Source organism: Nuphar pumila, chromosome 4 (genome assembly GCF_984573655.1).
Source record: "Nuphar pumila chromosome 4, dmNupPumi1.hap1.1, whole genome shotgun sequence".
In the NCBI taxonomy this organism is placed as follows: Eukaryota; Viridiplantae; Streptophyta; class Magnoliopsida; order Nymphaeales; family Nymphaeaceae; genus Nuphar; species Nuphar pumila.
The window spans coordinates 21,811,660-21,835,966 of NC_143252.1; the positions used below are offsets into that span (position 1 = coordinate 21,811,660).

The window sequence follows — 24,307 nt, forward strand, 5'->3', positions numbered from 1 at the left end:
ATTTGAATTTAAAAGTTAAGATAAACAAAATTCATAGGTGTTACAAGATAGGTCGAGGCATGTGTGCATATGCCCAATTATTGAATACATTGATAATAAAAATTTGGAAAATAAAATTGATGGATTATCCTTGACAAACAATGAACTGCAAAAATGAAAAAGAAACAAAGAGAAATGCTTCCATTGCAGTTATGGAAAAATTTGAGTGTTTGAGGAGTTTTAAGTGCAATGTTTTTTTCTAAAGGCAAATTTTTTTAATTTGGATAAAAGAATAATAAGGGCATTTTATGACTTGTCATGGCATAGGCCACATATCTCTGAAATGAAACAAGATGTGTACAAATACAATGCCAACAAAGGGCTACAAAAGTGCACAAACACAAAAGGGCCTCTAATGGACCAATTACAATCTCACAAAAGAGATACACAACAATAACAACTCATAAGAGAGCAACAATGTAAAAAATATAAATTGTATTACTTCACAAAAAATGCTTAGAAAGCATTATAGAATACAAGGAGAAAACCCTTATTTATAACCAAACAAAAAGGGAGAGTGGGGGCAGCCCAACTTGTTGTTGGACTAGCTCCCAACGGTCATATTTTTGACCGTTGGGAGCAGCCCAACAGCTAGTTGGGCTGCCCCAACAGCCATAAACAAAATAACATAAAAAAAAATAAAAAATAAAAGGAAAAAAAGAAGAAAATAAAACCCTATAGGTTAATCCTTATTACAATGTGAAATTACTGAAATAACCTTGATGGGTATTTCAATTTACATAGACATAAATAAATATTTACACACATATATATGTATATATAATCTATACAACATATTTTAACACTCCCCCTCAAACTTACGGTGACATCACCGAAAGTTTGTGAAGAAAAAAAATGAGGTAGAGGAAGAGCTTTAGTAAAAAAATCTGCAGTCTGAAATTCGAATGGAGCATATGGCAAATCAATTGTCCCCTTCAAGTGTTCATTCCAAATGTAGTGACAATCCATTTCTATGTGCTTTGTTCATTCATGGAATGTATGATTGTTGGCTATATGTATGTCACTCTTGTTATCACAAAATAACTTTGAAGGTTCCAAAATATTAACTCTCATATCTGTAAGGACTGCAACTACATGACCTCAATTGTTGTTATAGCCATCGCTCTGTACTCAGCTTTCGTGGAGGACAAAGACACCTTTTGTTGCTTTTTACACCTTCAAATTATAAGAGAATCACGTAAAAATACATAAAAACCTGTAGTTGAGTGTCAGTTGCTGGGATTTCCTCCCCAGTCAGAATCAGTATATGCAATAAGATTTAAAAATGAGGAATTTGATAAGAAAAACCCTTTAAATATAGTGTTTTTAATGTATCGAACTATTCTCAACATAGCACTCATGTGAACTAAAGTGGACGCATGCTGAAATTGACTTACAGTATGCATTGCATGCGTAATATCCGGTCTAGTAATAGACAAGTACATCAATGATCCAATAAGCTGCCTATAAGGAGTTGGATCATCCAATAAGATTCCATCTTCAGCTCTCATTTCAGCATTCATCACTTCAGGAGTAGTAGCAAATTTTTCATCTATGATCCCCAAGCGTGCAACAATATCAGCTGCAAACTTGATTTGGGACAAACCTAAAAAGTATCTCAAAAAACCAAGGTTAGTCATATCAAAAGATTTTTTAAACATAATTTTAATTTCTTCAACTCCTTTCTTATCAGTTCCAGTGATGATCATATCATCAACATATAGGAGCAAAATGACGATCGCAAAACCTGTAGATCTTATGAAAAGAACATTGTCAGTATTACATATTTAAATCCAAAATTTAACATAGTCCTACTGAATTGATCATACCATGCTTTAAAAGCTTATTTCAGCCCATATAAAGCTTTATAGAGGCGAAGAACCTTTTCTGTTTCAATATTTAGACCCCGGGGAGGATCCATGTAGACTTCTTCATTCAAAAATTCATTCAGAAAGGTATTCTTAACATCTAATTGAAATATACGTCAATTTCTAACGGATGCTACGATAACTAGAGTCCTTACAGTGGTGATAAGAGTTATTGGGGCAAAGGTCTTCTCATAATCTATACCATAGTCCTGTGAATAACCTTTTGCAACCAACATAACTTTATATGTTTCTAGGGATCTATCAATCTTTGTTTTAATCTTAAAAACTCACATGCATCCTATTGTCTTCTTGCCTTTGAGAAGATGTTGGATTTCCCAAGTCTTGGCTTTATGTAAATTATCTAATTCTAAGTTCATTGCCTCCATCCATTCTTTGATGTCTTTAGCTTCTTTATAGTTGAATGACTCATAATATAAATGAATAGCTAGAAGACATGCCCTATAATTTGGGGAAAAGGATTCATATAAAACAAACCTACTTGGGGTTCTAGAAATTTGTTCGGATCTTCTAAGACTAGGTTCTTCTATTTCAAGCGGTTGACTATATCTCTCAGGTGAACATGGATGCTCCCCATTACCCCATCTAAAATAATGCATAAGATCATGATTAGGTTCTTTGTCGGTGCTAGATTCATCCCTTAGTTCAATATTATTACTAACTTCATTATCATTATTTTCATAATTATTAATCTCAACATTTGACTTATGCAATAAGGCAAACAATATATCAGGATTCTTTCTTAGGTTTTTCAAGATCAAATCATTTTCTTTTCAAGAAAAGTGACTTTTTGGGATACATAAAGTTTTTCATTTCTTAAATCGTAGTATTGATAACCTTTTTGGTTATCGACATATCCAAAGAAAACACATGCAATAGCTTTGGGAGAGAGTATTATTTTTTTCAAGTACAAAACATTTATATAAAAAAACCCTTAATCTTTTCAAATCAGGAATAATTTTAAAAAGTTTTTCAATTGAAGACTTATTTTCTAAGATTGAAAAGGCATCCTATTTATTAAATAAATCGTGGTGAGAGCGGCTTCGGCCCAAAACCTTTTTGAAATTCCTTTTGATATAAGTAAAGTCCTAGTAGTTTCAACAATATGACGATGTTTTCTCTCGGCAATACCATTTTGTTGAGGAGTCCTAGGATAAGATTTTTGATGCAAAATACCATTGGTTTTTAGATAAGATTGAAATTCCTTTAAAAGAAATTCTCCCTCTGTATCGGAGCGAAAGATCTTAATATTTGTTTTAAATTAATTTCTTACAAGATTGTGAAAATTTTAAAGCAAAAAAACTTTGAATTTGAATCTAAGGAAGTAGATCCATGTATGTCTACTAAAATCATCTATAAAAGTAACATAATACGAGAATCCACCTTTTGACATAATGGGAGCGGGACCCTATACATCTGAATGCAGTAATTCAAAATTTTTACTAGATAAAGAAGTTCTATGTCTCTACTTATTAAATTAGTATTAGGTACGAATATTATTAATATTATTAGTGTTTATGCACCTCAAGTAGGTTTAGATGATTCCATTAAGCGTCAATTTTGGGAAGATTTAGATGGAGTAGTACAAGGGATATCTTATGGAGAAAAGCTTTTCCTCGACGGTGACCTTAATGGACATGTAGGCATTAGTAGAGATGGATTTGAGAGTATCCATGGAGGCTATGGTATAGGAGAAAGAAACGAAAGTAGAGAAAGGATTTTAGATTTTGGTTTGTCCTATGATATGATCTTAGCAAACACTTGGTTTAGGAAGATGGGGTCTCACCTAGTAACATTTAAAAGTGGGGTTAATACGAGTCAGATAGATTTTTCCTACTTAGAAAGAGAGATAGGGGCTGTTGCATCGATTGTAAGGTTATACCGGGAGAAATTGTAGCTACAAAACATAGAGTCTTAATTTTAGATCTTAGAATTAGACAATGCCGCAAAAGGGATTGACATAGGATAGATCCTAGAATTAAGTGGTGGGCATTGAAAGGAGCTAAACAAGGAATGTTTGTAGAGTAGGTAGTTAAGGAAGTTGATTGGTGTCTCGAGGATGATTCAGAATCAATGTGGAGTAAGATAGCGGGTGACATGAGAAAGATGGCTAAGGAGGTTTTGGGTGAGTCTAAAAGCGGTGCACCGCTAGGTAAGGATACATCATGGTGAAACGAGGATGTCAAATTAGCTATTAAGGTTAAAAGAGAGTATTATAGAAATCTAAGTAAGAGTTGTGATAATGAGAATTTGGAGAAGTATATGATAGCAAAGAAGGAAGCAAAAAAAGTAGTTCGAAACGCGAGGGATAAGGTATATAAGGAGGTTTATGACAAGTTTGGTACCAAAGAGGGCGAGAAAGATATTTATAGGCTTGCAAAGATGAGAGATAGGAAATCGAGGGTTCTGGGTATGGTTAGATGTATCAAAGATGAAACACAAAGGGTTTTAGTCAAAGATGAGGAGATTAAGGAGAGATGAAAAGATTATTTTGATAAGTTATTTAATGGAAGTCATACTCAGGATCTTGGAGACTTTTACATTCTTTTTCATGAGATGAATCGTGACTTCATGCGCAAGATTCAAAAGAAAGAAATTGCACAGGCTTTGAAGAAAATAAAATCATGAAGGACAGTTGGCCCAGATGGTATACCTATCGAGGCTTGGAAATGCTTGGGAGAGAAAGGTTTAGAATGGTTGACAAATCTTTTTAACAAGATTTGGCGGACAAATAAGATGCCTAATGAGTGGAGAAAGAGTACTTTGGTGCCTCTATATAAGAATAAGGGTGATATACAAGATTGCACAAACTATCGTGGTATAAAACTCATGAGTCATACTATGAAACTTTGGGAGATGGTGATTGAGTCTAGGTTGAGGAAGGTTGTCATGATATCGAGGAATCAATTTGGTTTTATGCCTGGAGATCAACTATGGAAGCTATACATCTTCTTAGACAACTTATTGAGAGATATAGAGAGAGGAACAAAGATTTGCATATGTTTTTTATTGATTTGGAGAAGGCATATGATAGAGTACCTAGGGACATTCTCTGGTGGACAATGATGAAGAAAGATGTTTTTCTTACATTAGTATAATTAAAGATATGTATGAAGAAGTAGTAACCAATGTCCGCACTTGTGGAGGGGTGACAACCAATTTTCCTATAACGGTTGGGTTACATCAAGGATCTGCTTTAAACCCTTTCGTATTTGCTATAGTGATGGATGAGCTTACGAGATCAATTCAAGAAAATGTGCCGTGGTGTATGTTGTTTGCTGATGATATTGTTTTGATTGATGAGTCTAGATCTGGGGTTAATGCTAAGTTAGAATTATGGAAACAGACATTGGAAGCAAGAGGTTTTAAGTTGAGTAAGAGTAAGACAGAATATATGGAATGTCGGTTTAGTAAGCAACGAAGTAGTGATGGGAGTGTAGTGAAGCTTGGTGAGCAAGAAATACCGGTGGATGATTGTTTCAAATATTTGGGATCTATCATTCAAAAGTATGGAGAAATTGATGGGGATGTAAATCATAGGAAAATGTTGAGTGGATGTAATGAAAAAGTGCAATTGGAGTGTTGTGCGATCGTAGAATGCCATTGCGGTTGAAGGGAAAGTTTTATAGGACGACTATTAGGCCCGCTTTATTATATGGTACGGAATGTTGGGCTGCCAAGAGACATCATATTCAAAAAATGAGTGTAGCTCAGATGCATATGCTTAGATGGATGTGTGGAAATACAATAAAAGATAAGATTCAGAACGAAGAGATACGTAAGAAGGTAGGTGTTGCATCCATTGAAAATAAGATGAGAGTGAATCGTTTACGATGGGTGGACATATTCGGCGAAGGCCTGATGATGCTCCAGTTAGAAGGATGGAGAAATGGTAAAATATATTAGTTAAAAGAGGTTGGGGTAGGCCTAGGAAGACTTGGATGGAGATGATTGGAAAGGATATGAATGCTTTGAACCTCACCGAGGACATGGCATTGGATAGAAATGATTGGAGGAGAAGGATTCATGTGGAAGACCCAAAATGATTTTCTTTTTTGGTTCATATCGCCGACCCCAATTGTTTTGGGATCAAGGCGTAGTTGTTGTTGTTGTAAAGAAGTTCTATGTCTACAATGTAACATTTTCATTTTTTCAAGTATATAATCATTACATTCATAGTCTTTTTCCTTACAAGATTTTTCCAAAAACAGAAAGAGTGATAGTTTGGATATACTTGGGTGTCCTAGACATCTACACCAAAGGTCTAAGTGAACTTCTTTAACATAGTTACACAAAGATTCTTTAGAAAGACATAAAAAATCCATATAATAAAGGTCTCCTCTTCTATGGCCTTTCCCAATGAGCTTTCTTGACTGAATATCCTGCACCCAACAACCTTTAGATAAGAAAAAGGCCTTGCACCCATAATCGGAAATTTGAGAAACCGAAAAAAAAAATTAAATCAAGTTTTGGAATAACTCTAACATTTTTAATCACTTGACATTTTGTTTAAGTTTCCTATACTTTTTACATTCAAAGAAGCTCCATTAGCGGTTGTCACACATGAAAAATATAAATTATTGCAATCGGATAGTAAGGATTCATTATGTGTCCTCGTCAAATTATTGAAGTTGCTTCCTTTTCTTATTTCTTCACATTTTGAGGTTCTTCACTCATCGCGGCTACCTTTCTTTTGAGTTTAAGACAATCCGGTCTTATGTGCCCCAGTTCATTACAAAAGTGATAAGTAGCCTTTCTTCTTTCTCCATTCTATCCTCCTTCATTGTATCCTCCGCCATTGTATTTTTTTCTTAAAGTGAGGAGGTTTATAGGTTTTTACATAGTTTTCGGGTCTTGATACGGCAAGAACCTCATCACTAGTCTTGTGCATTCCAAGTCTGGTTTCCTCTTGATACACTTGGGTAAGAGCCTCACTTATAAAAGGAGTAGAAGTTCTATGAAGTAAAGATGATTGAACTTGCTCAAATTTCGGTCCAAGGCCATATAAGGAGAAAAAAAATTCTCTTTTCACTTATTTTTTCCTCATTTCAATTGCCGAACCTTCCCACTTAGGTTTTAGCATAGTCAATTCATCCCAAATAGGAGATAAGAGACCATAAAAATCTCTTACACTTTTATCTCCTTGCTTGATAGTACACGCTTTATCTTGAAGATAATATAATCGAGCTATGTCCTTTTGAATGAACATGCTCTTTAAGAATACCCATGCATTATATGATTTTTTGAATTTAATGATATTGATAGCGATCTTGAACTTCATGGTATTCATAAACCATGAGAGTATTTGAGCATTGTTAACCTCCCAATCCTCCATTTTTCTTTGATATTCTTGTATAACTTTCTCTTTTTCTTCTTCGGAAAGAGCTTTGATTTGGTCTCCTTCTCTTCTTGTTAGCTTTAGTTGGGGTTTATTAGTGGTTTCACTAACGAGGCCCTATAGCTTTTTCTCCTTGTTGTAGTTTTCCATGGCGATAGCCCACATCAAGTAGTTGCTTTCTTTGAGCTTGTAGGAAATGACGAAAGAGGATTCTTTTTCACCCATGATGATAATCACTGTGAGGAAGAAGACTAGAAGATGATCACCACCACACGAAGATCACGATCAAGAAGCATTTCAAACACAAGAGCCTTAGACTCTTTGATACCATGAAATGAAACAAGATGTGTACAAATACAATGTCAACAAAGGGCTACAAAAGTGCACAAACACGAGAGGGTCTCTAATGGACCAATTACAATCTCACAAAAGAGATACACAACAATAACAACTCACAAGAGTGCAACATTGTAAAAAATATAAATTATATTACTTCACACAAAATGCTTAGAAAGCACTATAGAATACAAGGAGAAAACCCCTATTTATAACCAAACAAAAAGGGAGAGTGGGGGCAGCGCAACAGCCATAATCAAAATAACATAAAAAACAAAAATAAAGAAAACGAAAGAAAGGAACAGCCCGATAGGCTGATCCGTATTGCAATGTGAAATTACTAAAATACCCCTAATAGGTATTTCAGTTTACATAGACTGAAATGAATATTTACACACACACACACACACACACACACACACACATATATATATATATATATATATGTATATGTATATATTGTAAGAAAACACAATCCACAACAAGAGTGTCTCTCAACAAGTTCTCACAAAGGAATCACAAAAACCATAAAGGTTCACAAAGAGAGCTTCAACACAAGAACAAACACAATACCCAAAAAGGGGTATTCAAAATACTTGAAAAATAAATTTATAAGATTGGGATTAAATCCCACACCACAAGCATACAATACAAGGGGAATAGTCCCCATATTTATAGAGAGAAGGAGAGGAGCCTCAAGGGAGTTGTTGGACTCCCAACGCCTCTATTAGAGCCTTTGGGAGTCTAACGGCTCCCTTGAAGCTGCACCTTTTTGACTTGGTCAAAAAGTACCTTTTTGACTAGTAAAAAAGGTGAAGGCTAAATGAGTCCTAAAAGGGGTGAGTTTAGCTAGTTCTAGTTATGTTTCAACTAGAAATAACTAAACCAAAAAACTAACTAGAAAAAAAGAAACTATTACATGAGATTACATGCCTATGAGATTACATATGAGATATTATATGATATTACATATTTTAACATATATATATATATATGTGATTCATACAACATATTTTAACAATCTCAAAACTTGAAATTTTAATTCTTCTTGCTAAAAGTTTCACATGTTGTTAAGCAGCGGCATCGGTGCTATGTCCCACTGATTCTTTGCTTTGATCCAAATCTATTAAACTATTATTTGTTTGTTGAATTCTAGGGTCTAATATTACATATGGTGAACTTTACTTTTGAAATATTCAGGCTGAGAAACAAGTTAAAGCTTCTCACAGAACAATTTGCAATAGCTGAAGAAGAATTTAAGCAACAGGTATAGTTTATTGTTGACCTGCAAAATTCCAAGAGCACTTTTACCTTTTTATTACATCTTTTGGGGTCTTCTTTCTTTGATTTGGTATGATCTGGAAAGGAATTGCTCTGAATTTCTTATACTGGCATTTGATTGCTTTAAATTTGATTTATAGTTGAAGAAAAAGGCACTTGAGCTTCAGCTTGCTGAACTTAAACTTCAACAGCATCAGGAGAGGTCCTCTCAAGAGCAAGCCATGATGCATCTGTATACAGAGCAGGTTTCACAGCTATTGGCAACTGAAAAGAATCTACGAATGCAACTAGCATCTGATGGAGAAAAATTTCAGCAATTCCAGGTATGATCTTGGGAGTTAAATAATGCAGTGTGTGCGTGTGTGCATTTATTTACCTTCTTTTCTTGAAAAGTCTTGAGGGTAATATTTGGTCATGTCAACCTGACCGTCTGAATTTGCTGGAAATCATAGGTGTGGGTTGTGTTGAACAATTAGGCCTTAGATGGGTTCAGCATGGTCCAAATGCTAGGAACTGGCTCTTGGATAGTGTTTGTTCGATGAAAAAACATGACTTAATGAGCTCTGAAACTTTTTCTTTTCGATGAGAACTGAAGAAACCACCCCAAGAGCAAGATACCTGGCTGTGCTGGTAAACCCTGCCAACCTACGGTTGCTTCTTCAACGGTGGGAAACCAGGGGGCACCCCTTGCCCCAGGGAGCCAAGAAAATATTATGCATTATATTTATAGGCCATTGACTTTTCAAGGCTCACTAAATTGTGCCTACAGGTGGTAATAGGATGGTCTAAGAAGTGATTCCTGCTAATGAAGCCATTTAGATCTCATATGTGAGGTCATTTTCATGAAAAACAACATAAAATAAAAAAATGAAGAAAGAAACTCGTTCGAACATCATGGTAACCTGACCATATACTAATCATTTAGATTACATCTGTGAGGTTAGTTTCATGAAAAACAAAAAGAGAAAAAAACTGATTCAGATGTCATGGCAGCCTGACCATATATTAACCCTATGTGTGGGTGGGTGTGTGCAAATTGCTTGATTCTGATTCTCTTACTAAGACCATTATTTGATGATTTTCCAGTGCTGGGTTGTGTATTTTGATCGCGATAGGACGATGATAAGTAGAGGTAAAAGAAGAAGACTCAGTGTTTTGGAAGAAAGAAGTGCCTTAGTTGTCAACCCCTGTATTCTTTGGTTATACAGGTTATGAATGAACAGAATGACAACAATAATCAAAGAATAGACAATGATAATTATACACCTTATGAATATGTTATAGACATTTAACCTATTAGTCAACCCATTGAACCCAAACAATGTAAATGGTACAAAAATAAACCACCCCCATCCCTCCCCTTCTCTCTCTCTCTCTGATGCACACATGGATCTAGCTAAAATGAAAGAAAAGCAATCTTAGGACTCTCTCTCATATGCACACATCGATCTAGCTAAAATGGAAGAAAAGCAATCTTGGGAGCATACTCTTAACTGTAGTTGCCAAAGCAAGCAGTTATGAGAATCAATGAAGAGTGTTGTCTTGGTGAAGTTCTAATTTGTGAAGCAAGAAGCATTTAGGTTACTTAGGCAAGGGGAAAGAAACATGGAGGTGGCAATGAAAACTAGTGTTGTGAAAGCAATGGAAGAAGCAAGTGGAAGTAGCGTGCACATTGTATAATCTAATAGGAAGCACAATACCCTTTACATATGAATTGCACTCTAACATCAAGGAAGCTCGAATCATTTTTAAGAAATTGTCTCTTTGCAGTCCCCACATTGCTTTAGAAGTATATAATTTCAAGCTTGCTAAGCATGCTTACTTTGTAGGCATGTTTTTGAGGACTTATTGGTGCTTCTAGTAAGTATGCTCTAATGGGGCAAGAAAGCCTACTTGGGCTTGAGGAATCATAACAAACCTTGCCAGTCTGTCTGCCTTTCTTAAACTCTTAGGTGAAGGGAATTAGTCCTTGGGATTCATATCCTCCTCCTCCTCCTGACTTTGATGTCACACTGAGTCTATTTCCTCACGCATGTAAAAAAGTGATTGCAATTCACAATAGTCTAGAATTTCCACCAAGGAACAAAGGCAAAATCTTTTGGGATCATCCTGTTATCTTTCATGTCATTCAAAGGTATTTAAAGTGTCCAAATCAATTGCTTTTTGCTAAGTTGACAATCTTATAGAACATCCAACAAGCTTCCCTCGGTTGGATTCTTTTTTGGGAACTGTTTGTTTGTATGTATTGCACACATGGAGGAGCATCCAGTCTCATCTATAACCCACATCGGGGAACAATCTGACTATTTTTTCTGTCCTATCTGTCATTTTTGTGCTCAATCCAGATGCTAACCTAACCTAGTTACATATATGTATAAATATATATATATATATATATATATATATATATATATATATTTTATATATTTTTAACACTCTCCCTCAAACTTACGGTTGGATAATCAAAAGTTTGCCTAAGAAAAAAGTGAAAGCAAGAGGCTTGGTGAATAAATCCGCCAACAAATATTTTGAACATAGGGAAGATCAATAGTGCCATGTAGATACTCCTCTCATACATAGTGACAGTTAATTTAATATGTTTGGTTCATTCGTAAAAGGTTTGGTTCCTTGCGATATAGATGAAATTTTTGTTGTCACAACACATTCGTGATGCTCTTTTAATCTGAATGCCCATATCTGCTATCAATCTTCTTAGCCAGACCACCTCCATAGTAATTGTAGCCATGACTCGGTATTATGCTTCAGTCGAGGAGAGAGAGACCTTCTGTTGCTTCTTACATCGCTATGAGATCAACGAGTCACCTAAGAAAGCACAAAAACCCGTGGTTGAGTGTCGGTTATTTAGATCACCTCCTAAGTCAGTATCAGTATAAACAGTTAAATCTAAAGATAAAAAAACATATAACAAAATGCATCAATAAACGAAAGTCTTAATATATCTAATAATACGTAAAATCACTCCCATATGAACAGAGGTGGGAACATGTTGAAACTGGCTGGCTGTGTGAATTGCATGTGTTATGTCAGGTCTCATAATTAAAAGATAAGACAGTGCCCCGAGAAGTTGTCTTTACGGTATCAAATTTTCAAGTGGTTCTCTATCATCATTCTCATTTTGGTATTGACAACTTCGGGAGTGTCAGCCTTCTTATCATCTGAGATTCCAGACCTTGCAATAATATCTAGAACCAATTTAGATTGAGTCAAGAGATAACCTCTAGAAGAATAAACAACTTTAATACCAAGAAAATATTTAAAAAAACCTAAATCGGTCATTTCAAAATGTGTTTTGAGAAATTTCTTAATGTGTTTAACTCCTTGTTTGTCCCCTCTGATGATGATCATGTCGTCCATGTATAGGAGAACAATAATATCTGCATAAGAAATCTTAATTGTGACGACCCCTCTGGTGATGATCATGTCTGCTGTTGCTGGCTGCCCTAGGCTCTTGGCTTGTTCGGGCAATACAGAGCAATATGTTCAGGCTGCTTGCACTGATAGCAGAGCCCGGTGAAGAGAGGACATGAACCAAATGGATGGCTCTTGTTGCACCTTTGACATGTCTGTTGTGCTTTCCCCTGCTGCTAAGGACAATTCTGGTGGTTCCCATGCTGGGTTTTTTGCTTCTTGTTTTGCGCCCCTTAAGCCTTACTACCAGTAGGTGGATGCTTCCGAGCTCCACCATTACCGTTGCCACTCGACTTTTTGGACTGACCTCCATTGAATCGCTCCCACTCCTCATTCAGGATGAAAGCTGACTCAATCACGTCGCTAAACGTCATCGGGCGACTGGTCATCACCCGCACACATAACCCGTCCTTGAGCCCTCTCACATACTTTGTTGCCCTTGTCTTGACATCAGCAAATAGGTTGGAGCAATATCTCTCAAGGCTTCGGAATTTGGTGGTATAGTCCACCAAACTCATGTTTCCCTGAGTCAACTCGAGAAACTGCTGGTGCTGCATCCTTTTCCTGGCGAAAGAGGGAAAGTAGACCTCCAAGAACTCATCTAAGAAGGTCTCCTAGGGAATGGACTCCACTGTGGCGTACTTCACCTTTCGTACAGTGTCTCACTACTTCTTGGCATGATCCTTCATATGGTAAGTGCCAAAATCAGTCTACCTATCTTTTGGTACGGGCAGGACACAGAAGGTGCGCTCGATCTCCTCGACCCAGCGCTCAGTGGCTTCAAAGTCGGCCTTCCCGGAAAAAGTTGGTGAATCCAACTTCAGTAACTTCTCATAGGTCATTGCACCAGTGTTAGGAGTCACAGCTGATGCGGGCTTCGCGCATGGTGCAGAGTAAGCAGTCTCTGCCTGGATGTGCGTAGTAACTGTCTCGACCGAACTGTTGAGGGCATTCGTGACGCTCTCTGTTCATGTAATATCACGTGTTTTTTTATACTTAGTTAAATTTAGCGACTTCTAAAATTTAGTTAAGTGTTAGAAATATATGAAGAACCCTCGATGTTAGGAGGTGATAATTGAGTCTGGGCGTGGCCCAGGTCTCGTTGACAAGACCAAAACAAGCCAATTAAAAGTTTTATTTTTAACTTTTAAAATCAAGCAAAATTCGAGCGGAATTTGGGTTAAATTCAGGTGAATTTCAGAGGCAAAATTTGAATTATATACCGTTTGATGCGCCTCAGAATTTTGAGCTCAACGGTATTTTACTTTTCCGAATTCGAGCTATGGTTGGCCCGAAAATCACAATTTTTCAAAAAGGGCTTGTCTCGACGAGCTGGATCCGTATTTGGATCGGACTGAATCCAATCCATATGGTCCAAATTAATATGGATCTTGGCTCAGTCCAAGACCCATATTAATTAGGATAGGATCCATCTTAAAATCCAAATGGATTTTGGATATGGATTTAGATTTTGGATCCAGATCAAGATCCAAAATCCATGCCCAACGAAAATACAACTTGAAATTCAATAAACAGGATTAAATTAAAGAATTTTAAAGTTAAAAAGACTCATAGAGGGATAAGGCACCCTTTGAAAGTTTTTGGATATTTATTTATTAATAAATAATTAAATTAATAATAAATAATATTTAATTCTGAATTTCAGAAGTAGCTAACTAATTAGGTTCTCTAGGAGAGCCCATTAGTAATATTAGAAAGAGTAGAGTTGTTAAAAGAAAAACAAAAGTTAACAAAAAAGAAAGGGAAAGAGTTTGAAAAAGTCAAAGGAAGGGTTTTAACAAATTAGGAAAGAGGAGTTGGAGATGGACTCCCATATGGGAAGTCCAATCTCCAGCCCTCTTTAGAAGGAGCTGGAAAGGGGGGGGGGGGGTATGTCACTCCCTAGATACCTCTATTTAAACTCAAAAAAAAAAAAAGGGAAGAAAGAACGAAACAAAGAAGAGAGAGAGAGAGAGAGGAAGAAAAGGAGGAGTTTTTTCTTCTCCGATCATCCGACACTTCTCCGTCATTTTTCGAACTTCAGAAAAATAAGGTACGGGTTCTTCTCTTCTTTCAAATGAGAAAAAGAGAGCGTAGATCGGGTTTTATGTAGCATATTAGTGGAAATACAAAAGAAAGAAGAAATCTGATTTACTCTTTTTCATCAATGTATATGTATATTTACTCGTCAACTTCTCTTTCCTGAAAATAAGATATATATATATATATATATATGTATATAGTTCAGCCCTTTTGATCTAGGCAGATCTGTCTACTTTTATAAGTAGACAAATCTGGACAGATGGGCCACATGTACTGTGGGCTGATCTGAACAGATCTGCCACACAAATATGTTGGACAGATCTGCCATGTTCATACATGTGCAGATCTGGCCCAGATCTGCTGCAGTGTGGTGTTTAAAAAAAAAGTGTAACAGATATACATGGGGAACCCAGCCGACTGCCAGTTTGGCAACCTCATGTATGGTGAAGCCCAGCCGACTGCTGGCTGGGCAGCATCATCAGATGACAGCCAGGGTGAGCCCTGGCTGGGCAGTCTCATGACTGGTAAAGCCCAGCCACTGAGGGCTGGGCAGAACTAAGTCTGCAAAAAAAAAATGACCCTGCACCATAATAAGCCACTGGCCTGATCCGTAACGCTGACCCTGGATGTGAATGCGCATGGGGTTATGGTTGAGAGTCTCCTGACTTTCACGAGACCCCATTCTTTTGCTTCATGACTGGGTTAAACTATACACGCTTAGTGAATTATCTGTGGTTCTTATTCTTGATCTGTAGCTGTCTGTAGCTATTTGTATAATACATTATGAAACATTTCTCTACTTGGGCCATTTCAGTAACCATGAGTTTTATCCTCTCCCTGCAAGTGTAAATTGTATTTTCTATTCACATAATATTCTGAGGATGTGTTTCCGAGGTGGCTTCTTAAGGAAACTGTACTAGCTAGAACTCATGTTTTTGGTCAAACTTAGTGTTTGTATCCCTAAAATAGGGAGAAGTCTTGTACTATAATAAATCTGAATGCACACAAAGTGCCTTGCATTACCATTACTGCTGGTTTCTCGCAACGACAGTAGCACACCACCTTATAAGGCGCGGCAGACTGGAGTCAGCCTGACACTTTTCCTTCCTTTCAGGTGACCAGCAGGGCGTGCCACCCTGCTGGTACATTTCAGGCCCTGATAAGTGGTGTGTTGTATAACTGATAGGGGTCTGCCACGGCCCAGCTTGCCTTTAATATATATATATATCAGGTAAGCAGCACCAAGGGGCTCCTCGTGGCTGTAGGTGCTGTCAGTGCACGTCTCCCTGTGGTGGGACGTTGGAGGTTCAAACCCCACCCCAGTGGTATGTTGAAAATATTAATTGGTGGGGCCTTTCTAACCCCAGCTTGCCTTTCAAAAAAAAATCATTATGTAGGCAAAAAAAAGTGTATGAATATGGGCTGAATACCCGTCAAAGAAAATATATAAAGAATTGTGTCACGTACATCCAGGTTTACATGTAATGAATGTTTAATATTTCGTAAATGGATGTTCAGATTTAGATGAAATGAAAATGTAAACTTGTTACATATACCAATTTTTGCATGCTTTGGTGTATAACCAGGTCAGGTTTAAGTATATGCTCGTACTTACATGGTTAGAATTATATGTTCATGTGCATGTTTCGAATTCACGTTTACATGTATAAATTTATTTGTCATGTTTAGACATGATGTATTCAGATTCATACATGTTAAATGCCCCACAGTTATGTCTGGATTCACATATGTGAAGTGCTATGTTACTTCCAGATTTACTTATGTTAAAAGTTTAGTTTTCATGCATGTAAATATATAAACTTATGCATGCTTTATATGCAGTTTTGCATGACTATACATGTGCAGATTTTGCATGATCATTACCGGACTGTTATGCATGTTTTCATGGGGATATTGGAATGTGTTCTTGTGCTTACCAATGTTGTCCCGTGTGCGGGCAGCATGGGTTGGACTCGGTGGGTATGTGTGTTGTACCCCGAGCTTGCCAAAATGGCAAAAGAATTTCTGTTATGCATGCTTTTGACATATAAAGTGTTGTTTGCACACTTATGTAAGAAATGAAAATGTAAATCTTGAAATTTGGGTTTTTGTTGTTGCACTTGCATAATCACATGAATGTTTTAATATCGAGTATGAGATGAATCCTGAAAAGAAAGTTATATTTTTGCAATCATGTGATCATATGCAATGTGAAATTTGTTATTCTTGTGTATTCTTGCTTAGTGTGTATGAATGCGCATTTGATAGCATGTTGAATGATTGCATAAGTGGCATGCTCATTGTAGTTTTTGCATTAGATGCATCGGTGGTCAAAGTAGACCACTGTAGGCTTTGTGGGCCCAGAGCAGGTGTTGCTCTATGTTTAGTTTTATGCATCGCAAAAATCAATTTGATATTATTTGAATTAATTTGCACTGCTTTATGTTGTAGCGGGCATAGGTCCCGTGATGAGTTTCGCATGTTGATTTGCGAAATAAATATTATTGTGTTTTGCATATTGATTTGCAAAATGAAGATTTGAAATAAATCATTCTTTTAATAAAAAGAGAAAATAATGTAATTAATGTTTTTTCTCGATATCCCTTTTTTAGTGTGAAAATCCTGGACTGAGGTTTTGGAGAACCGTGAGAATACTAAAATTCCATGTGCGTTTGTGCCCCTGAACCCAACTAGGTGTTTACCTCCCGACCACAGTTTTAGAGCGATTATGCCACTTTGCCTTGGGGTGGTGTATAGACACAACTGTTGTTATTGGTATACTAAGAAAGTGGCATCAATAGATGTTAATTTTCCTGATGTCTCAACATTAGATGTTGATTTCTAATATTCCGATGGATGATGTTGATTCTTATATCAGTCGAGGGCAAGTATGGAACCTAGTAATAAAATACAAATTGTGTGTTAAGGTACAACATAAAACCTAACTTGAACTCGGGAATTTGTTGTGCCCGTTTTTCAGTATTCGCGGGTTTTAATGAAAGTGAAACTAAAAGTGTATGCATTTAATAGGGACATGCATACAAAAGAAAACTCTGATTATAACTTAAGTTATTCATGTATGTGCATTGAATCCATGCATCTTTACTGTTCTGCATTAGATCATGCATCTTTACTACTTTCTTACTTGTAATATATTTTGTTGCATGATTTATATTCTTAAAGTGCATAAATGGTTATTTGAAGTATGAGATAATTATGTTTTCTCTAAAAATGTTGCATGAATCTGATTTATACTCTTCTTGCTTATTTGATTCATTAGAAGAATTCGTACGCAGGATCTATGATTCTGACACCGTATTTCTCATATTTTTTTTTTCACAGCCTCAGATGATTGATAAGACAAGCTGTTACTGAGAACTACGAGGATCACAAGACTACTGAACATTTACTTTGGGACAGAGTGGCTCCATATTTTTGTTTTATTTATCTTTCCTTTGCTTATTGTCATTAAACTTTATTGATTGATAAATAAAGTTATTTTGAGTTGGATAATAGTGGTGTAAGCTCCTTTGTGGTTGTAGTTGTGTTATGATTGTAAGACTCCAAGGTCTCTGGGTTTGTTTTCACAACTATTTAAAAAAAAACACTTTTTCTACGGGTATGAGTTGAGGTCGTTATAGCTTTGGTATCAGAGCACACCACATTATCTTACATTTTATCCATTTTTATGTACCAAAATCTTTCTTTTTGGTAGTTGAGCCCTGTTCAAAATGTCATCAAGTCACGACTCGTGCTCCAGAGCAGTCTTGTAAAACTCTCGAAAAAAAATTCATTTGGATCCGGGCTAGATCCGGACTCGGATCCGACCCGAGAGATAAGTCGGTTGCGTGCTTTTAAGAGCACGCATCGACGAAGCGGGGAGGCTCTCGAAACCTCCTTCCCCCTCTCGTCTCTCAGTCTCTGCATTCCCTCTCAGCCTCCCCCGACTCCCATCTCTCTGCTCTTTACCCCCGACCCTCTCTCGTTGGAACTCACCGCTGGAGCCGACCACCTTCGGCATCCACGATCGTCGCCGGAGACCCCCCTCCGCCGCCGCCGTCGACTGCCTTTGTTCCCTCTGACGCTACCATCACCCACGCCGACGACTTCTAGGTACGCTCCTTCTCTCCTTCTTTTGTTTTCTCTCCTCTCCCCCTTTCTTTCTCCTTTTCAGTCGGCAGGCCGGCAAGGGCGACACCCCCTACCGCTGTGAAATTGTCTATGAAGAGACAATACACATACAAGCATAAATACTTTATAAAAGAAGTGCACAAAAGCACTCTCACAACACTTGAACAAAATACGCAAAAAGCGTAAAAATAATAAACATGCAACAATGCATGTATTTTATAAAAGGAGCAAATGCTTGAGACTCTCAAGCTTATTTTACAACAAGGGGGAACACCCCTATTTATACAAGAGCAAAGGGGTGCAAAAGGGGGCTCCCCAAAGGAGTCGTTGGGGAGCCCCCAACGGTCATGTGACCGTTGGGGGGGCCCCAACGACTCTATTGGGGGGACCCCCAATGCACCTTTTTGTAAAGCAAAAAGGAAAAATAAAAAAAATAAAGAATTATAAAAAAATAAAAGAAGAAATACAGCATATTCCAAATGGAATATGCGCAAAATATAAAAAGACAGGAATACCCTTTTTGGGTAAAAGGGAAAAAATATATAAATATATATACTTATATATAGGTATCTCTATGTATATAAGTATATATATTTATACTTACAATAATGTTTTTGAGTATACATTTTAACACCCCCCCTCAAACTTACGGTGTGATAACCGCAAGTTTGTCAAGAAGGAAATGAAATCTGGGCGAACGAAGAGCTTTTGTGAAGAAGTCTGCAAGTTGATACTCAGACGTCACGTATGATAAATCAATGACCTTCTTCAAGTATTCTTCCCTGACATAATGGCAGTCCATCTCTATATGCTTTGTTCGCTCGTGAAAGGTGTGGTTTTTGGCAATATAGATTGCACTTTTATTGTCACAGCATAGCTTTGTTGGTTCTCTGATAAGCACCCCCATATCTTCCAAAAGGCGTCGAATTCATACAATTTTCATGGTAGTGGATGCCATGGCTCTATATTCAGCTTCGGTGGATGACAGAGAAACCTTCTGTTGCTTTTTACATCGCCATGAGATCAAGGACTCACCTAAGAAAATACAAAAGCCAGTGGTGGAGTGACAGTTACTAGGGTCATCTCCCTAATCTGAGTCAGTATAAGCAAGTAATTTTAATTCAGAGGAAGAAGATAGAAATACTCCCTTGTTCATTGTTCTCTTCAAATATCTGATGATGCGAAGGACAACACTCATATAAACGGTTGTAGGAGCGTGCTGAAACTGGCTGGCGATGTGTATAGCATGAGACAAATCAGGTCGAGTAATGCTAAGGTACATTAAAGAACCTACCAACTGCCTGTAAGGAGTAGGATCGGTTAGAGGAACTCCGTCGTCAATTTTCATTTTTGATCCCACGACTTCAGGAGTCTCGCATACTTTGTCATCAGAAATTCCTGATCTGTCAATAATCTCACAAGCAAGTTTAGACTGAGATAGAAAATAGCCACGTTGCGAATAGGCAACCTCAATTCCAAGAAAATATGTCAGAAAACCCAAGTCTGTCATCTCAAATTTTGAAGTCAAGACAGACTTAATACCCCTGACTCCTTAAACATCATCACCTGTAATTAGCATGTCATCAACATAGAGTAATAAAATCACAATTCCTGCGTTAGATTTTCTAGTAAATAGAGCAGTATCAGTATAACATGAGTTAAAACCATTTTCCATCATTACACTTGTAAACCTGTCATACCAAGCTTTGGGGGCCTGTTTTAAGCCATAGAGGGTTTTGCGAAGGCGAAGAACTTTGTCTTTAGGAATCTTCATGCCTGGTGGGGCATCCATGTATACTTCTTCGTTAAGATCACCATTTAAAAAAGCATTTTTCACATCCATTTGAAAAATGTTCCAATTTTTAATAGATGCAATAGTAATAAGACATCTAACTGTAACCATTCGAGCTACAGGAGCAAAGGTTTCTTAATAATCAATTCCATATTCTTGCCCATATCCTTTTGCGACTAAGCGAGCTTTGTACCTTTTCAAAGATCCGTCGCTCTTAGTCTTGACCTTAAAAACCCATCGACAACCTATAGTTTTCTTTCCTATGGGTAGAATTTGGAAATCCCAAGTTTCAACCTTTTTAAGAGCATTAAGTTCATTTTGCATAGCTTGTCATTCTATACATTTTTTAGCTTCTTCGAAATTTCTTGGTTCAAAATAAGAATGAATGGTACTAAGACAAGCCCTATATCGGGGTGAAAATGAATCAAAAGAGACAAATCGAGTTGGACGTCTCCTATTCCTCTCTGATCTTCGGTGATCGAAGCGACAGGGAGCCAGCCCCTGCCGAAAGCACAAGACGGTAGGGGGGCCAGCCCCTGCCGACGGCATCGAAGCGGCAGGGGCTGAGCCCCTGTCGACAGCCACGAGACGGCAGGGGCTGAGCCCCTGCCGACAGCCGAGAGGCGGCAGGGGGCCAACCCCTGCCGACAAAGAGAAAGAGATCGGGATGGGGGGTGACAGGGAGGGCAACCGACCTCCCGTCGGTCGGCCTATCATCCACAGGGGAGAGGGGGTGTCGCAGGGGCCATTGGTCCCCTGTCGGCACTCCGGCGAACCCCAGAGGGAGAAGGGAACGACAGGGGGCCCGTAGGCCACCTGTCGGGCCCCCGATGGGCACAGGGGAGGTGGGAGTCCGCGACAGGGGCTGTGAGCCGCCTGTCGGCCTCCCGGCGAGGTGACAGAGAGGGGGGGTGAGGAAGAGAAGAGGGAGGAGAACGGCGTACCTGGGAGGCGGTGGCCGGCGTCGGCGAGGGTCGCAGCGACGGCGGCGGTGGTGGCGTGCGCAGGGAAGGAGGAGGTCGGCGCGATGGGAGCGAAGGCTTCGAGAGGGAGGAGGAGAGGGTGGTGTGCCTCCCCTCGGCCTCCTACGCAGCTCTTAAAGGGCTCAGGGGGGGGGGGGGGCGATGAAAGGGGAAACTCCGATGGGTTTTCCTTATCCTCCCGAAATCGTAGGTGGAGGAGGGGGGGGGGGGGTGTTGCGGCGCTCGGGAAGAGGATTTAAAATCCTCTTCCTGAGTCAGGTTATTAAAACCCTATCGATGATGGGCCCGGGTCGGGTCCGGACCCGACCCGACCCGGGTCCAATACATTTTTTTTTGAAACGTGGGTCTTACACAAGGACGCGGTTCCGCGATCCTTGTCATTTACTTTCTAGCAGTCTTTACCTTGCCGTAGCGCATTGCACAATGTTTTTGCGTTGCACTCCTGCTTAGTCTTTACCTTGTCGTCGCGCATTGTGCAAGGGTTTTCCGTTGCACTCTTGCTTAGTATTTACCTTGCCGTCGCGCATTGCGCCAGGGTTTTGCGTTGCACTCCTGCTTAGTCTTTACCTTGTCGTCACGCATTGTATCCTATGATTCTTTTTCTTTAAAATACCAAGTGTGCATAGCGCTAATTCATGTAGAACCCTCATCTTACGTTCAAGCCAATGAACACCTTCAATGGGTTAAAGATATGAGGGTAGAACTTGAAGCTTTGGAAAAGGCTCAGACTTGGTCTATTCAAAATCTCTCACCAAGAAAGAAACCCATAGGTTATAGATGGGTATATAAAATTAAAACTAAGACTGATGGAACCGTTGAGCGATATAAAGTTAGGCTAGTTGTAAAGGGATATTTGCAAAAACATGGCATTGATTATGAAGAAACCTTTGCACCGGTAGCCCGCTTGACCACGGTTAGAACTCTTACTGCAGTAGCTTCAATTAAAAAATAGTCTATATACCAAATGGATGTTAAAAACACATTTTTAAATGGAAATCTTATGGAAGAAGTGTATATGAAGGCACCCCCAGTACAAGTCTTCCTCAAAGAAAGGATCTTTACCTACAAAAGGCAAAAGGCATTATATGGGTTGAAACAGACACTCAAAGTTATGTTTAATATTGGTTTTAGATTTTGCTTGATTGACACTACTGTGTTTGTTAAAACTTCTAATGCAGGTACTGTTATTTTGCTGCTCTGTGTAGATGATATGATAATCAGTGGAGGTGACGAAAAGGGAGTTCAAAATATTTAAAGGATTCTTAAAACTAATTTCGAAATAACTGACTTGGATTTTTTATGATATTTTTTGGGCATAGAAGTCGTTTATTCCCCTAAAGGGTACTTATTATCTCAATCTAAATTTGCTTTTGATATTATCCTCAGGCCTGGAATCACTATTGACAATAAGGTGACACTCCAGCAATGACAAATGCCAAGATGAAGATCAATGTTGGGGAACCTCTAGATGATCCAATCCCTTATCGACAACTTATTGGAGCTCTTTCTTACATGCCTATTATGAAACCTGATATATCACACATTATACACGTAACTAGTCAGTTCAACACGCTCTCACATCTGTTCACATGAGAGTCGTTTTGCGTATTATTAGATATCTTAAAAATTATATTTCTAGAGGCCTTTTTATATCATCTACGTTTGCACTAACCTTGCTTGCATATACCGATGCAGATTGGGGAGGAGATCCCAACAATAGACACTCGTGTTTCTATGTTTTCTTAAGTGAATCATTAATCTCGTGGAGGTGCAAAAAGAAGCATAAGTTTTCTCTTTCTTCGGTTATGCTGATATCAAAAAATGATAGTGTTATGATTCAAAAAATGGGAAATTATACATCTCTCAAATTGTAACCTTCTTGAAAAAAGTTTTTTTTTTATAAGGATCAACCGAAGGAATTAACCGAGTACTCTTTTTAGTTTGATCTTGTTTCAAAACAAAGATATTGACAATTGTGATTGCGAGCATGATTTGGAGAATGTTATTGAATTGAGAGTCTTTGAATCACTTGATGAATTGTCTCACAATAATCAAACTTGTATTCAATATTCTAGGTGAGAAAATCAAAACTCTCCATGTGCACTTGAAAAGTTTTCTAACCTTAATAAAGATGAAGTGCAAATTAGGAACTCATCTAGACTGTCAAAACCTCCATCAAAATTTGTATCCTACGATTCTTTTTCCTTAAAATACCAAGTGTGCATAGCCCTAATTCATGTAGAACCCTCATCTTACGCTCAAGCCAATGAACACCTTCAATGGGTTAAAGCTATGAGGGTAGAACTTGAAGCTTTGGAAAAGGCTCAGACTTGGTCTATTCAAAATCTCTCACCAAGAAAGAAACCCATAGGTTATAGATGGGTATATAAAACAAGGTTGTTAAATGCGATGAGGCGAAGCGAGGCGTTGAGCCTGCGCTTCCCCTCTGAGGCGTACGCCTCTGGTATTGAGGCGTACGGCTCTCACAACTGGACTGGAAGTGAAGCGGTGGGAGGGGAGGCAGTAGGAGAAGGACCACGCTCCCAGCTGGTACGGAAGGGAAGGGGGGCCGCGTCCGGTGGTCGGAGAAGACTGAGCAGCCAACGACGAAGTTCGCCACCAGGGAATTTGTAACCGGGGAACTGTGATGAGGGGCAATTTGCGCATCACAGCAACGCCTCAGTACCTTGAGCGTGCGCCTCGCCTCTGAGGCGTACGCTTCAGGTACTAAGGCGTACGCCTCTCACAACACTGATATAAAATTAAAACTAAGATTGATGGAGCCCTTGAGCGATATAAAGTTAGACTAGTTGTAAACGGATATTTGCGAAAACATGGCATTGATTATGAAGAAACCTTTGCACCGGTAGCCCGCTTGACCACGGTTAGAACTCTTACTGCAGTATCTTCAATTAAAAAATAGTCTATATAACAAATGGATGTTAAAAACACCTTTTTAAATGGAAATCTCATGGAAGAAGTGTATATGAAGGCACCCCCAGTACAAGTCTTCCTCAAGGAAAGGATCTTTACCTACAAAAGGCTAAAG

The 24,307-nt window shown here is 38.3% G+C and overlaps 1 protein-coding gene across 1 annotated transcript in view; it reads left to right on the forward strand.

Annotated features, from left to right (window-relative positions):
* Positions 1-24,307, forward strand: part of LOC149839615 (alpha-taxilin-like protein) — a 152,695-nt gene that overhangs the window by 82,872 nt on the left and 45,516 nt on the right. The window contains exons 8-9 of the mRNA XM_090002677.1: positions 8,800-8,866; positions 9,021-9,203. Coding sequence (XP_089858803.1) covers positions 8,800-8,866; positions 9,021-9,203 — 250 coding nt within the window. The remainder of the gene's footprint in view (positions 1-8,799; positions 8,867-9,020; positions 9,204-24,307) is intronic.